Raw genomic sequence first — 16916 nt, 5'->3', positions numbered from 1 at the left:
GGAGCGGAGGTGGAGGATGGAAACGGTGGAGCAGCTCGTGTCCTTCCACCACATTCAGGTCCAGTTGAGCGGGGGCGCGCCTTGGGGGTTCACGCTGAAAGGAGGGCTGGAGCACGGCGAGCCGCTCATCATCACCAAAGTAAGTTAAACACAACAATTAGACAGCTCCGTGTGTGTGTGTGTGTTGAAAAGTCTCACTTTCACGGCTTAAAACCGGCCTCAACGTGTGTGTGTGTGTGTGTGTGTGTGTGTGTGTGTGTGTGTGTGTGTGTGTGTGTGTGTGTGTGTGTGTGTGCGCTCTGGGCCGTTACACTGAATTCACGTGGTATTTTATTCATATTTTCTGCAAAATGTTATAGTTTTGGCGTCATATTTCACTCAGGTTGACCGCGGGAGTTGTGTTTTGTAAGGATTGTTGCAACACTTCCAGCTCAGACAAAACAGCAGTTTGTGGTCACTTTTTGTGACGGCTCTGGCATTCATGCACGCTTGGCTCGCTGGTCACTTGTTTTTCAGCTTCCCAGCTTGTGCAAAAAAAAAAAAAAAACAACAAAAAAAAAGGTCTGACAGTTTTACTGTTTGGCCTCCTGCACAGCTAGATTTGTAGGGCCACCTCTTCTTCTTCCTCCTCCTCCTCCTCTGCAGAGAATAAAATAAGTTATTGTCCAAAGCTAAAGCAAATATCCGGCGCTGGTTGTCAGCTGTCACTGTCTGAATTAAAAACGCACCCCCCCCCCCCACTGCAGGTCAAAGGTGGCCAAAGTGGTACGGGTGGGGGGGTGTATCCCCGACCAAACGATTCCCCGATGAGACGTTCCTCTTTGTTTGTCATATTTTTATTTATTTTTTTTCAAAATTATTTTTGCAGTTATGCATTGGAGTCGATCGACGCGCACAATAACGAACAGCGTGTTCCTGCAGTTGTTTTCCGCAGAGCTGGAAGAAGTTAGCTTGAGTTTCAGGTGGGTGTTTTTGGGGAAGGGCTCTGCAAGAGATTTAGCGGGTGCGTTCGGATGCTGACGTGACCTCGTCTTGTGCGATGAAGTCGCGGGGGCCGACGTTTCCTCCCGGCCTCTTCTCACGGTTTTCACGCTGCGGGCGGTGAGCTGCTGGAAATAAGGAGGGGTGTCTTTGAATTACTGCGAGTAATTATTGGTGTGTGTTCTGCTGGGGGGGTGGTCCCTCTCTGTATGTGTGTATTTGTGTGTGTGTGTGTGTGTGTGTGTGTGTGTGTGTGTGTGTGTGTGTGTGTTCAGTCCAGTGCACAAGTAGGACATGCAACCTCTGCTCTGCCTCTTGCCCCCGCTCTGACGTCCTGGTGGTGTAAATGTTGGCCGGTGTGCATCTAGATTCACCACAGCGGGGGGAATGGAAAAGCCTGGCTCAGTCATCTGGAAACACACACACACACACACACACACACACACACACACACACACACACACACACACACACACACACACACACACACACACACACACACACTAAGGCGCACACAGTAACACAGCCCCTGGGAAAATGTGACTGGGACTGCGAAAGGAGATAAAAATCAAACTGTGCTCTGTGGCTGTTTTGTGTCCAGTGGCTAGTTAAAACACACACACACGATAAAGCAGCTCGGGATGTGAGTGCCGGACGGGGAAATGCGGTGCAGAGAAAGTGTTTCAGGTGTGTAATGATTAAGTGTTAAGTCCTGGAAGGAAAGAGCGTGTAATGTGTTTCGGTCTTACCGGAGAGAGTTTCTAGAAAGCCGCGCACAAGAGGTGTACTGTGTCCGCACGGGACCACAGCTGAAGACCGGCGTAATCCTCTCACTTCCGACGGACAAGAAAGTGTGTGTGTGTGTGTGTGTGTGTGTGTGTGAGAGAGAGAGAGGGGGCATCAGTGAGGGAGAGGGAAAGATTCATAGTTAACAATAAGACTGCCACGGTGCCATTTTATGCCACCCAAAAAGCTCTGATGAAAGATCTGCATTTTCTTCTCCAAAGCCACCAGACTCCATTGACAAAAGCACACGAGTTGCTGGTTTGCCTTAAAGTCAGCTGTGAGTTGGTGAATCTGAGGCTGCAGACAATGAACAGCTGAAGGTCGGGCTTCGCGAAAGGTTAAACCGGACTGAAATAGGGGAAATGCGCCTCCACCAATCAGAAACGGAGGCGGACGGCGCCGATGATCAAAAAAAAAAAAAAAAAAGCAGCTCCGAGGCTGTTTCTGTCGCACGCAAGTGAAGCGCGGCATCGTGACGCGCACGGAGCGGCAGGAAGCCGCGGCCCTCGTGAGTAGGTATTCTACGTTTCACCGCTTCACCCACGTCAGCGCCCGAGTTACGCACGTACGAGACTTCACCCCCCCCCCCCCCCCCCCCCCCCCCCCCCCCCCCCCCCCCCCCCCCCCCCCCCCCCCCCCCCCCCCCCCCCCCCCCCCCGTGGACCTGAAATCTGAGCGGCGCGCGCGCACCGAATTTGGAGTCAAATTTGAAAGCCACAGAAAAGAAGTTGCAGAGAGCCTTAATCCAACGGGCCGGGCCGGTGCGGTGCGGTGCGACACGATCGCGCCGGTGTTGGAGAACCCTGTTCCCGTGGCGCCACAGTTCAGGTGGTTTGCAGCAAACGTTTCCCCCTCGGAAGCCTCAGAAGGTCCCAGTGGAACATCGGTGTTGACAGTCTGACTCCGGGGGACGAATTCACGGCGACACAACCTCGCCGACGTCAAAGAAAACCCACCCGGCGTCTCTGGACCCGACGCGCCTTCTTCTTCGGTCTTGGGACGGTGAAGCTCCGCCCCCCTCTTGAAACGTGAACGTCACCTCGCCGCGCCTTTCCGACGTCGGATTTTTCTGAAGACGTTGTCCGACAATTTCTGTAACTTTCCCACCTCGTAACCGGACGTCCCGAGCCACTTGATGCTGTGATTTGGCCGGCTGTGCCGAGGTGAAAATTTGGGGCCGGGGTTTGAACTTCCCTCCCTATTTTTCAAGTCAAGTCACTTTTTGGGTTTGCAGTTTGTGAACTTCTTCCAAGGAGACACCGTCTGTGAAACTGTTAGCCGTTATCCCCATTCTCTCCTCAGGGATGTATGTCACGTTTAAAAAAAAAGAAAAAAAAAAGATGATTTTTGATGGTTTATCTTTCATCCCAAACAAGTTTTTTTTTTTTTTTAATATAAAAGCCCAGTCAGCAGTTGTTTTTTATGAAGGCAGACTGCTGTTTTCTGGATGTGTGTGTGTGTGTGTGTGTGTGTGTGTGTGTGTGTGTGTGTGCGTGTGTGTGTGTGTGTGTGTGTGTGTGTGTGTGTGTGTGTGTGTGTGTGTGTGAGAGGGTGTGTGTGTGTGTGTGTGTGTGTGTGTGTGTGCGTGCGTGTGTGTGTGTGTGTGTGTGTGTGTGTGTGTGTGTGTGTGTGTGTGTGTGTGTGTGTGTGTGTGTGTGTGTGTGTGTGTGTGTGTGTGTGTGTGTGTGTGTGTGTGCGGCCCCTTTGAGAGCGGTCCGCTGCAGGAGGGGGAGGGGAGGCTCTCCAGTCTCAGACAGCAGAGGGATATAAGCCATTTGGTCAACATTCCACCAGGAGCATAACTAATTACTACTGTGTGTGTGTGTGTGTGTGTGTGTGTGTGTGTGTGTGTGTGTGTGTGTGTGTGTGTGTGTGTGTGTGTGTGTGTGTGTGTGTGTGTGTGTGTGTGTGTGTGTGTGTGTGTGTGTGTGTGTGTGTGTGTGTGTGTGTGTGTGTGTGTGTGTGTGTGTGTGTGTGTGTGTGTGTGTGTGTGTGTGTGTGTGTGTGTGTGTGTGTGTGTGTGTGTGTGTGTGTGTGTGTGTGTGTGTGTGTGTGTGTGTGTGTGTGTGTGTGTGTGTGTGTGTGTGTGTGTGTGTGTAGAGAGATTTCCTACGCCCACTTCTCAGACTGGGGCACTTTATACTCTCTGATCAGCTGTGTGATGACACGGTGAGCTTAAGGTTTTTATCTGCTCAACAGGTCACTCATTAAGCTTTGCTCTTCAGTCAGCCCGTTACTGACGAGACATCAGACCCGCCGGTCGAGGCTTCTTCGTCCCGCCGCGGTGGATAAGCCGGGTGTGGAAACAGGAGCTGCGCGGAAGAAGCGGAGAATGTCAAAGAAATGTGGATTTTTTTTCTTTTTTAATTTTTTAAGAATCATATTTTTGTTCATTTTCTTAAGTCCGGTTCTGAAAACGGATGCATTTTAAGTGCAATACCACCGAGGGCCACTAGAGGTTGGCACCAAAAATGCAAATAGTTAATTGGCAAATAGCCTTCAAAAAGATGTGTTTTTTTGCAGGAGGGGTGCGGGGGGGGGTGTCTGTTTGATTGACAGGCCTGTTGTGCAGTCCGGTTTTCGCTTATTGGTGGGCGGGACGTAGTGTCACCTGGTTCCTAATCAGATTGAGTCAGACTCACCGCTCGCTCGGATGGTTTACACAACCTACTCTTCTTTCTTTCTTTTTTTTTTAAATCAGTGAATGTTTGATTTTGTAGAATGAAATAAAAAAAATAAAAAAAACGTCGCCGGTAGAGTATATTAGCTGAAGCGAGCCGATTAAGTTAACGTAGAACAATTTCCTGCACAAGCGCCCGGTCTCTCCAAATCTAATCAAGAGCCGGACCCAGACGCTAAAGTTAACGTTCGGCGGTCGTCTTGTCATTTGAAACGCGACCGGTTGTCGCTTTAATGTGTTCTGTGACTTTTTTTTGTTTTTGTTTCGCGTGCGCGTGTCTTCCGTCTGAGAAGCGGGGACTTTTCCCTCCGTTCGCTCTTCCCGAATTGGTCGTCGCGGTTCGGGGTTCAGTTATTGACGTTGAAGGAAGGCGACGGGGCTCCTCCTTGAATTGTTGTGTGTCGCAACTCTGCGAACACCAACCGGCAACGGGAGGCCGGCCGAGCTCGTCATATTTTACGTCATGCTTTTGAGTCGGGATCCCAAAGAGGATATTTAGCGCAGGATCTGGACCCAGCGGGTTTATCGCAGGATCTGGACCCAGCGGGTTTATCGCAGGATCTGGACCCAGCGGGTTTATCGCAGGATCTGGACCCAGCGGGTTTATCGCAGGATCTGGACCCAGCGGGTTTATCGCAGGCTACAGTGCTGAAAGACTCCTTCACCTGATTCATCCTCTGCGTTCAACTCGTTACTCTGTTGTGGTGGAAACAAAGAAGCTAAAAAAAAAAAAAGGATTTTGAAACATCTTTCATTTCAAACTCGAATTCAGACCGTAAATCGTGGATGAGATGCTTGTTGTCTAATTGTGGCTGAAATAGATTTTTTCTTCTTCTTCTTCTTCTGCCTGAAATCAGTTTCTTTTGGGGAGTTTGATGCACCCAGATGATCATTTTTCTTGTAACAGAAACCACAGGGATTTTACCAAAAGAATGTTTTGACATTTGGTCGAAGGTATGCAGCCAACTGTCTTGGGTCGGTAAACAGCCGCGTGTGTGTGTGTGTGTGTGTGCGCGCGCGTGTGTGTGTGTGCGTGCGTGCGCGCGTGTGCATGTGTGTGTGTTTTCCCCTGCATTCCAGTAAAGGTAGCCTCCAGTAGCAATCTGCTCGGCGGGGGGTAGATGAGGATGCCATCAGATAGAGATGCTATTGTCCCTACTGTGTGTGTGTGTGTGTGTGTGTGTGTGTGTGTGTGTGTGTGTGTGTGTGTGTGTGTGTGTGTGTGTTTCCATGTCTGCTGCCCTGCTTTGCTAACTGTCCCACCTAACCAAAAACATATGTTGTGCAGCAGTAGTACACAATAGAGCATACTGATGAGAGACACAGAAGGAATGAGGGAGTGTTCGCGATTCCAGCGAGTTACGTTGAGTTTTGCATTAAGAACAGGATGGAAAAGAAAAATTCATGGGAATCACGTAATCCTATAAAGTCATTTATGAGGCAAAAATGCCCCCAAAAATAACCATTTCCTGCTTCTCAAACGTGAATGTGTCAAATGTGACGTTTTTTTTTTTTTTTTCTTGAATAGAAACCTGAATATGTTTTGTTTTTGTGCTGTTTGCTTGACAACACAAACAACACAAATCTGTCAAACTGGGCTCTAGTAACTATTTCATAGAACAAACTATTATGAATCAGTGTCGATGATATAACATCCACTGATAAATCAATAAAAAAAAAGAGCAGAAATTCTCAGTAAAGTAAAAAAAAGAACCTTTCTTGATATATTTCTTCATGTTTTTTTTGTTTGCCATTATAGTTTTTGAAGGCTCATTCCAGGTGTTAGATTGAGTTTTGTCTAAATCAGGTGGTCATTTAAATGTACAAGAAATTCCCAGAGCCTGAGGTGACATTGCTCATCTTGTCCATCAAACAGTCCAAACCTTGTCAGTATTCAACTTACAACAGAAGAAAGCAAAGAAAATCCTCATGTTTAAGAAGCTTGAACCACAGAATGTTTGAAAGTATGTGACTGATAAATGTCTTGAAGGATGAATCTTTTTGACATATTAGTTGAGAAATTGCAGTGTTTCTTCTGGGCAGCCAGCCTCGGGAGGGTGGGATGGTAGTTACTGGACGTAACTGCAGTCCTATGAGTACGTTCATATTTTGATTCAGTGGTAATGGAAGGGGAAAACTCAAAAGACTCGAATTATTTTGTACACAGTTTTAGAAGTGACAAAAACTGTGTATGGATATAATAGAAGGGATGAGAGGTCCTTCAGATAGTCCAAGAAATCGAATTCATCCCAAATCAAATACATAAAGTTCTGCCAGATGATACCGTGAGATTGAGCCACCTGCGAAAAGAAGCGATGCGCACACTAATTTAGTTTTCAGTTCTCACGTGATGTGTTTTTTCATTTTTTTTTTTTAATAAAATAACCCCCTCATGTGTAGTGATAGTTGTAGAAAGAAAAAAGTCTTCCAAATTGAATCCAAGCGAAAGTCTGAGGCTGAATGAAAGCAAACAGGAAACGGCAGAAACATGAAGAAATAATGGAACAGAGTTATCACATGAAATGCCTTTTCGATTAATAGTCGTTTGCAGGAACGTGTGTGTAGGTGAGGTTGCGTAGTGTGTGTGTGTGTGTGTGTGTGTGTGTGTGTGTGTGTGTGTGTGTGTGTGTGTGTGTGTGTGTGTGTGTGTGTATATATATGTATTTGGGGTGTGGTTGGAATGCGTCTATCTCTGATCTGTGGACGCTTTAGCGGTTTCTTTTAGGCTATGTCTGGAGACGCATGCACGCGCACACACACACACACACACACACACACACACACACACACACACACACACACACACACACACACACACACACACACACACACACACACACACACACACACACACACACACACACACACACACACACACACACACACACACACACACACACATTTATGAACATTGCGAGGACCCACTGTGAATTACCTAGACCTTTATCCTTACCCTACCCGTCACAACTAAATGCCTAACTAACCTACCTGCATCTAAGACAAAGATGCCCCCCCCCCCCACCCCCAGCACTCCTCCCCCAAAGGTTTAACACTCAAATTGGTCCTCACAAAGACAGACGCACAAGTACACACACCCTCACACCACAATAACACTCCCTGTTTGTGGAATGGCATCAGGAAAGTAGCCCTCAAGCACACAACAGTGTTATTACCACTGCCTGTGTGTGTGTGTGTGTGTGTGTGTGTGTGTGTGTGTGTGTGTGTGTGTGTGTGTGTGTCATGGAAAAAAGACATTAAAGACACAAGTCCTGATACATGTTATTGTGTGTGTGTGTGTGTGTGTGTGTGTGTGTGTGTGTGTGTGTGTGTGTGTGTGTGTGTGTGTGTGTGTGTGTGTGGGGTGAAGAAGTCCTGACCTGAGGCTACTGCAGCGGTTATTGTTTTTTGTCAGACTCTCTTGAGTTTTCAGAACCCTGCCTTTACCCCTTTCAACGGGGGGAGGGGGCAACACACACACACACACACACACACACACACACACACACACACACACACACACACACACACACACACACACACACACGCGCGCGCACTCACCTCAGCCGTGTTGCGTTAACTCAGATTACGCGAGTTGCATCTTGACAGGAAAACAGATTAAGTTAAAAAAAAAAAAAAAAATCTCCTGTAATTTAGACCGCAATCATTTTCAACTCAACGCAGTTAATAGAAGTTAATTCGCTTCATTCCACAATGAAAAATCGGACATCTTGCAATCTGTGCGCTGTCGTGATTTAACAGCTTTGGTTTTGACCACAAAAGAAATCCCCCAAATCCAAATTCTGCTGTCGGTGCAGTTTTTCGGTCAAGTGCCATCCTGAGCTCTGAAAGCGCATGACCTTTATGTAACAGGAACAGTACCACTTTTAAAGTTAGGTTTTCATTTCCTCTGAAATAGAATATAAAACTGCTTTAAAAAAAAAAAAAATACCAGCACCTGCTCATTTACGCTCATTTTCCACACACAAAAGGAGCTTTTAGAGGAGCACGCGTAGATTTTTTTTTTTTTAAACGGCTCTGATTGCAGTAGTTTAAGTTCCACTTATTCATTTACAGCCTCTTTTTTTAATTTTTTTTTTATGACATGAAGTAGTTAAAAGTTCCAAAAAAAAACCAGGCTACTAAGTGACCTTTAGTTACATTTCCTTTCAAATGGTTATTTTTTTTTATAGGGGTGGGGGGGGGGGGGGATAAAACATAGATTTGCTGGTTTTATTTAAAAGCTGGAAAGTATTAAGTCATTTCATCGATTAGCTGATTGGCAGAAAAGAATTCGCAGTTCTTTTTTTTTTTTTTTTTTTAAAGGCCCTCTTTCAAGCAGAGGTGCCGATCTCGCTGCCGTTCAACTTTTCCCACATACGAACCAAATCTTTGTGAACGCTTTGATGGACAAAACAAGACGTTCGACGTCACCGGCGGTTGTTTGACGACATTTACTTGAACCGAGCGATTCATTATTGAATCCCCCCCCGTCTCACTCGGCTTTCACAGTCGTGATTGTCCCGCGCGGCGGGTCCTCTCAATCCCACCTTGTTTCTGGTTTTCGCTTTTCTCTCCTCGGCAAACATTTTCCAGCTGCGTCGTCCAAGCGCTTTGATATCAGAAAGCGAGTTTCCGAAGCCATTGCGGGGGAATTAAGAAGCGCCGTCACGGGCGTAATTTGCGCGCATTTCTTCGCGTCTGTGTTTATGTGTTTGCAGTTTGTTGCGCCGTAGCCATGCCCCAAACCAAAGAATGTACCACACGCACACACACACGCATGCGCACGCACGCACACACACACACACACACACACACACACGTGCGCGCTCTCACACACATTCCACCATGCAATGCGGTCCGCTCTCGTGGCTGCTCTGGCAGCGCGACTCCAGCCGGAGGCCTGAAACGACACAAAAACTCTCTTTGTGCGGCGGATCGTCTCTCGTCGTCCGTCCGTCCGTCCCCTCGGCGGCCGTCTGACGGAACCGTCCTTTCATCTCTCCCGAATTTGCGGGGTGCCGCGAGAAGAGGCGACGGCGGGTGGATCCTATGAGGAGTCTTGCCCAGATCGCGTCGCGGTTTGGGTTTCCGAGAGCCGATTAAAAGCTGCCGATAACCGACGTTCAGCATTCCCCCCCTCCCCTCACCCCCCACCCACCCACCCAAAAAAAAAAAGAAGACATGTTGTCTAAATCCCTTTCGGTTCAAAGAAATAAAGATTCTTTGCAGGTTTTTGTGTCTTTTTGTCGACCGAACGTCTGATGGAGGCGAAGGAACCGGAGATAAATGAGTTGCGGGTCGCGGGTCGGCGTTCGACAGGGACGGACGGAAGCGTGAAACGGGGGGGGGGGGGGGGGGACAGATAGATCAACCGAAAGAGACGGATGGACAGAAACGTGAGGAGAAGGGAGGAAGACGGTGGATTAAGAAGGACTAAAAGGTGAACGAAGAGAAGAGGCCGAGGCACGGCGCGTCATGCTTAAAAAGAAACATGGCAAAAAGACAATGGCAAAAAAAAAAAGTGGTTTCGATAGAGGAGGAGGGAGGAGGGAGGAGGGGGGGGGGGTTTGACGTTAGGTCTTTTTTAGCTGTAGGCTGACGAATGGATAATAGATGGATGGAGAGATCAAAAGATAGAGGAAGTGGAGAGAAAAGGAGAGGTTTCAGATTTCTGGATGTTCAGCAGACCGGATAGATGCTTTTCTGAAATCTCTCACCAACATTTTTTTTGTGTTTTTTTGTGTTTTTTTTGCGCTCGTATAGAGAAACCGTGCAGGTCTTCATTGCATTTAAAGCAAAAACAAACAAGAGTCCCGAAACGTCCCGAAAATATGCTAACATCGGTGGTTTTGTGTAAACTTGCAAATCTGACACTTCGCATCTGTCGGCAGCTGTTCAATTTCCTGCTCGAGACTACGGTGTTGATTTCGTGGCCGACCAATGATTACGCTCCTGTCAACAGAACGGCAAAAGAAAAAGCGCCCTTGTTGAGTTTTGAAGCAGGGACTGACAGCAAATACAACATTTATGAATCTTTTGAATTGCAGGGATGACAGCAAATACAACATTTATGAATCTTTTGAATTGCGTCCCCCCCCGTTCCGTTTACGATCGAACAAAAACGTCGAGGAACATTTTTTGCGATTTTGATCTAATTGATACTAAAGTGTTTTCCAGTGTGACGCGTCCCGAATCTCATTAAAATACTTGAATCGATGCCCAGAAGTTTAAAAAGCTGGCAAAGCAGCTGACAGAAGTAAAAAATATCTACAATGCGGTCTCTTTCTCCGTCGCTCTCATAAACACACAAACGCATCCAGTCATGAAATGTCTCCGAGGAGGAGGACGAGGACGAGGAGGAGGACCAGGACGAGGAGGAGGACGAGGACGAGGAGGAGGACGAGGAGGAAGAAGAAGATTTTTAGTAGCGAGGGCAAGGTCATTCAGTGCACATTACCAAGTTAATGTTTCACTTGTATTTAAGTGTGTGTGTGCGTGTGTGTGTGTGTGTGTGTGTGTGTGTGTGTGTGTGTGTGTGTGTGTGTGTGTGTGTGTGTGTGTGTGTGTGTGTGTGTGTGTGTGAGAGATAAAGGGGCATAAACTGGCACGCACGCACACACACACACACACACACACACACACACACACACACACACACACACACACACACACACACACACACACACACACACACACACACACACACACAGGGCTTTTCATGACATTGATGGATCAATCCAGTCGCTCTGCGGTCCCACCAGGCCGACGACCCTTTGACCTCCGCTGTTGTCGGCGCTGGTCACCGGATCTAATAGCTTCCATACTCCACCAGAAACACACAGCCTGTGTGTGTGTGTGTGTGTGTGTGTGTGTGTGTGTGTGTGTGTGTGTGTGTGTGTGTGTGTGTGTGTGTGTGTGTGTGTGTGTGTGTGTGTGTGTGTGTGTGTGTGTGCGGACAGTGTATATTCACACACAACCTCAAGAACTGAGGGAACATGTAAAAGAAGGATTTCCCTGTGCCCACGCAGCCCGCGAAGAACAACAAGATCGATAACGTTTATTTCTAAATCCCGGACTTCTCGCGTTTTGTTTCCAATGAATCTCAGTGTCTCAGTTATGAGAATAGTTTTTGGGAAATGCTCCTGATCGCGCTCTTGATATGAATCTCATATCTGTGTGTTAAGTGCAGAGCAGGACGTGTTTAGCTCAGTTCAGCGCAAGTCCTGGGAGCGGTGGGAAGCAGCCGTTTCCACAATGTAGACTGTACATAGAAATGTTCTCCGGGGTGAATGAGTGCCGTTAAAAGTGCAATACCACCGAGGGGCCACCAGGGGCTGGAGTCAGATCCGCCCCCTCGGGCATAAAAGCGGTATTGACGAACCAGCGGGTGGTTGCCGTTAGTCCACAGGGACCGAGCACTTAACTGCACTTCTGAAGCTCACCAATCAGCATGTTATATTTGGTTTTCGTCACCTCGGCATAAATACAAATATTTGTCAGCGAACGGCTGCCGGACGAAGCGGACGCACGCAGCTCACGACTGAAAGCAGAGTTATAGTTAGACATGCTGCGCAGAAGTCGTGTTGTTCGTTAAGAATGAGCTGACGTGTCCCTTTAACCGTGAAAGAGTGACCTTTTGGGTCGATACCGAGCCACCTTTGCAGGATTTACTCGATGTGAACCAGCGTTTTATGTTTTTATAAGAACAGCTGAGCATTCACGGAAACTTCCCGACACAACGTCTCCCATAACAGCGTGCATGTTAAAAACACGCACTACCTGCTGTTACAACACGAGTTAAATAGCCGGGAAGAGAACGCTTTTTGCTTTGTGTGTGTGTGTGTGTGTGTGTGTGTGTGTGTGTGTGTGTGTGTGTGTGTGTGTGTGTGTGTGTGTGTGTGTGTGTGTGTGTGTGTGTGTGTTATCTTGCAGCCTTGACGTGTCCCTATGAAACCTCTCAGTTGAAATGTTTTCATGTGTGTATCTGTGTCGTCCTCATATCAACCCAAGAGCACAAATCCATCCCAAAAATGGACTCTTTCCCTTTTTGGTGTGTACACAAACCCTCTCTGTGTGTGTGTGTGTGTGTGTGTGTGTGTGTGTGTGTGTGTGTGTGTGTGTGTGTGTGTGTGTGTGTGTGTGTGTCCACATGTGACAGCCAGAACATAAAACAACCACACAGTGGGCGTTGTGTAGTGTGTGTGTGTGTGTGTGTGTGTGTGTGTGTGTGTGTGTGTGTGTGTGTGTGTGAAGTGTAACTTTTCGGGCTTGTGGTGGATTAGGCGGAGTCCGTGTTATGTGTGTGTGTGTGTTTGTTATTGTGGTGGATTATGTGTGTGTGTATCCATGTTATATGTGTGTGTGTGTTTATTGTCGTGGTGGATTATGTGTGTGTGTCCATGCTATATGTGTGTGTGCGTTTGTTGTTGTGGTGGATTACGGGAGTTGGAGGCCGGCCGTTGTTTCGTCATGTAAAGATCTAGATGACAGCTGAGGGGTTAAAGTTCGACGGTTTGGCGCTCTTTCAGGGTCGGGTGTGTGTGTGTGTGTGTGTGTGTGGGTGGGGGGGGGTGTTAATGCGGCGCTGCTGTGCTTTTTGGGAAAAGGATTGCTGGTAGCGGAGCTTTGATGCGGCTGACGGCTCGGAGGCCGCAACGAGGGGCTTGTTTTATCAGATTAAGTCAGATTTTAACGGCATTACTGGAGCTCAAGGTGGTAAGAATATCTTTGGTGTGAAGCTGCGGGGATTCTGCACGGGCTTTCCCCCGACGATCACCTGTCAGTCAAACGCCTTTGAATTTTTCCGGTCGTTCGCTTTCATTTCTTCGTCTTTTTTTTTTCATTATTTTTTAAAATTTTTTTTTATCATCGGTAGCTAATTATGCGACGGCCACTCGGTTGTACTTTTTAATCGAGCGTTTGTTTTGGTAACAAAGAACAGCTGGACCTGAGGTATTCATGACCAAAAACAGCCACTCATGTGCTTTCCTTCAATTCCAGCTCTTAAAATAGGAATTTATATAACGCGTATGACGGATCTGTTTCTATCTGAAGATCCAGTTTGTTTCAGATATTTCAGAGCCGGCGCCTGATTCGGGGTCACCGTGATTGTTTAGTTGTTGTTGTTTTTTTTTTTTGTCCGTATTTATCGCCAACTTCTTTGGCTCTCCTTCAAACGCAAAGGGGGGCGGGGGAGGGGGGGGGTTTTTCAATTTGAATTTAAAATATTTAGTCTCGTCCTGGGAGCGCGGCTAATGAAAATATACAAGCGAGGAGACCCACCGGAGAGCGGCCGCAGTCGCTATTAAACGAAACAAACAAACAAACAAACAAACAGCAGATATATGGGGGTCGGAGGAACGCTTCAAACCGGGTTTTGACGGACGTCGAGCAGAGCAGAAAGCTCGACTGCGTTTCACGTCTCCGCCGCAATCCGCCGCTGCGAAGCTGCTCTTTATTCCGACGGCCGGACTTGAAGCATTTCGCTGTAAAAACAAAAAAAACAAAAAAAGGAGGGAAAGTCAGGTTGTAGCTCCGATCGTGAACCGGGTTGAGCTCAGGTCAACTGAGGGTCTTCAACTGGAGCCGTCTTTTTTTTTTTTTTTTCTGGTAGGTTTAGGTTAACTTAAAGCTGTACATCCATCCCGCCTCTGGAGGGCACCGCTTTGGGCCGAGTTGCCGGGGGAGACGGCGTTAAACCCCACGTTTTTCACACGGTCTGTATGAAAAGAAAAAAAAAATTGAGAAATAGACGAATCTTCATATTAAACGGCCCAATCCGATTCACGAAATGGAGTACGACCCTAGATTTGGGTAACCGTGTCATTTAGGTCAAATGGGTATCAAGTATTGACTCTTCAGCTTGCAGTGTCACAGTTGTGACTGGACACAAATGTGACACTGTATTCTCAATAGTCTCAAAGACAAGAGATCAGCTGCCTGTGTGAAGGCCTCGGGGCCGCCTCACTGAACGAGAGTTTGTCCCAAACCGAGAGGCACCGGAGGCAGACGGATCAGGGGAATGTAAGAAGAAGAAAACGAAGAAGAAGAAGAAGAGGCATCCGTCCTCCTCCTCCTCCTCCGACTGAAACAAAACACACACTGTTACCCGGAGAGAGAGACAGTTAACTCGCATGTTGGTGTTTGTCCACGTGACTGAGCTCGCAGCAGGTCTCTGAGTATTCAAGGCTCAATTCAGGATGTTAGAGATCGATCAGTGTCGAGAGTTTTTTATTGACAAAAAAATAGCCAAAAAAGTGTCAAAGTTTGTCCATTTCTGGAGCATTTGCTTTTTTTTTTTTTGCTTCCTGTCTTTCCATTTATTTCCCACTCTGCTCTTTTTTCTGCGCTCCTCTCGTTCATTTCTTTCACGCTCATATTTTTTTTTCCTTTCCTTTCCTTTCCAAATCACTTGTATTTATTCCTTTCCTTTCCTTTCCTTTCCTTTCCTTTCCTTTCCTAATCACTTATATTTATTCCTTTCCTTTCCTAATCACTTATATTTATTCCTTCCCTTCCCTTCCCTTCCCTTCCCTTCCCTTCCCTTCCCTTCCCCTCCCTTCCCTTCCCTTCCTCTCCCTTCCCTTCCTCTCCTCCCTCTCCCTCCTCCCTTCCCTCTCCTCTCCTCTCCTCTCCTCTCCTCTCCTCTCCTCTCCTCTCCTCTCCTCCTCTCTTCTGTACCTTGTCACTCTGATATTGTATACAATCTAACTGTGTCAGTGTCTCGGGGGTCTCGGCTCTCCCTCGGGGGCCACATCACTGATACATCCCCCAGAAACGTCTCCTCTGTTTGGGGCATCCTTGTCTTGTTTGCTCCTTTCAGTGTCTCCATGGAAAGAGCCGTTTAAGAGTTGCAACACCGGGGTGGGGGGCGGGGGGGGAGGAATCAGTGGTGTGAAGGCGGCGGCATACATGCAAACATGTAGCTGCTGGTGTGAGCGTGGGAGCTTTTTTCTTTTTCCATCTCGGCAGTTTCCCTCCCTACCTCCCTCCCTCCCTCCCTCCCTACCCCCCACCCCCCGCCCTGATAAAGGGGGCCTTGTGTGAGGAAGGGAGGAGAACCTCGCAGTGCTCCGACTGGAGGGCAGAGGTTGATGCAGGGTGTGTGTTTCGGTGCGCGCACTCGTAGGAGAAAGAGGGTTGGAAAAAAAGGAGGTTATTTCTCATGTTTGCAAGAGATCAGGAACGGTACGGAAAGAAGCAAGAAAAAGCAACCCTTAAATACGCCGGTGCTGCTCAACCTGCGGGTCGAAACCCGTGTGTTTCATTGTTTCATTGTCACTTTTTTTTCCTGATGTGGTGCGTTTTGGTTGAACTGATCGACGCTCAAGTCAACAATGAGACTTTGCCGACTTTTAATTGATAAATCTAAAGTTCATTTGGTCTGTGAAATGGCAGAAACTCGTGTCCTTAAAACACTTGATGACGTCATCAAATTGCTTGTTTTCTGACCAAGAATTGAAAATTCAAAGATTTTCAGTTGACAGAACCGAGAAAAGCAAAATCTCCCCACAACGGAGAGAGCCGAAACGGAGAATATGCGCTAAAATGACCGGCCCTGATTTAAGAAAGGAATTTTAATCGATTTAGAAGAATCATCTCGGCCTATTCGAGCAGCTTCTCTACCTGCGGGAGCGTTTCCCGCCCACTGAACGCACCCAGGTCAAGTTCATTTTATTCACAGAGAAAGGAATCCCACAAATATTTCTCGAACCTCCAGTTCTGGTCTCGGTAGATGCCTTTCTTCTCCCACACAGAAGTTTGACTTTACGTTTGCACTGGCGGTCCTCGTCCTCGTTCTGGAGAGTTTCGGTCCAAACGCTCTGTGTGTGTGTGTGTGTGTGTGTGTGTGTGTGTGTGTGTGTGTGTGTGTGTGTGTGTGTGTGTGTGTGTGTGTGTGTGTGTGTGTGTGTGTGAGACTCAGCCTTGTGGCTTTTGAGCAACTCTGCAACACCAGTGGAAATTGAAGGTGAATTCAAAGCGCTGTCAAAACAGGAAAATGTGAGGAGAAACTGGGCCCTACCTTTTTCGGCGCTGCAGAGAGAAACTGGCCACAGTCGTGTTTCCAAACGCTGCGGAGCGCCGCCTCCGAAACGTCTTTCTCAAGGCATTATTTTTGGGAGGTGAACGGTGGCGGCGGAGACAATAGCAGGAGCACGAAGCTGGTGTGCAACAGGGCGTCCCGGGGGGTGGGGGTTCCCCTCCTCCTCCTCCTGCCTCCTCTGAGGTTTTTTTTTGTTCCCTGGAGGGCCACTCAGAGGGGGGATTGGGGGGGGAGGGGGGATCTTTGCAGGGTCTTCGGAGCATGTGTGGACCTGTCAGGCTTTGACGGCTCTATTTAGACGGACCGCCGCCGAGCGTCATTCAGTTCGTTTACATGCACGCAAGAAAAACCAGCTGACGAAGGGAAACCAAAGTGCTCGCCCGGATTGGGGACGGGCATCGCAGGCTAAAAGACACTCGACTATCA

At 47.7% G+C, this 16916-nt stretch overlaps 1 protein-coding gene across 1 annotated transcript in view; it reads left to right on the top strand.

Moving 5' to 3' along the window:
* Positions 1-16916, top strand: part of shroom4 (shroom family member 4) — a 70987-nt gene continuing 54071 nt past the window's right edge. The window contains exon 1 of the mRNA XM_069708006.1: positions 1-139. Coding sequence (XP_069564107.1) covers positions 17-139 — 123 coding nt within the window. The 5' untranslated portion in view covers positions 1-16. The remainder of the gene's footprint in view (positions 140-16916) is intronic.

Source organism: Brachyistius frenatus, unplaced genomic scaffold, assembly GCF_029030835.1.
Source record: "Brachyistius frenatus isolate BFR_SWC_R1_liver_20210118 unplaced genomic scaffold, ASM2903083v1 Contig_73, whole genome shotgun sequence".
Taxonomy (NCBI): domain Eukaryota; kingdom Metazoa; phylum Chordata; class Actinopteri; family Embiotocidae; genus Brachyistius; species Brachyistius frenatus.
Note: the sequence above shows the minus strand (reverse complement) of the source record. Positions and strands in the feature narration are given on the sequence as shown.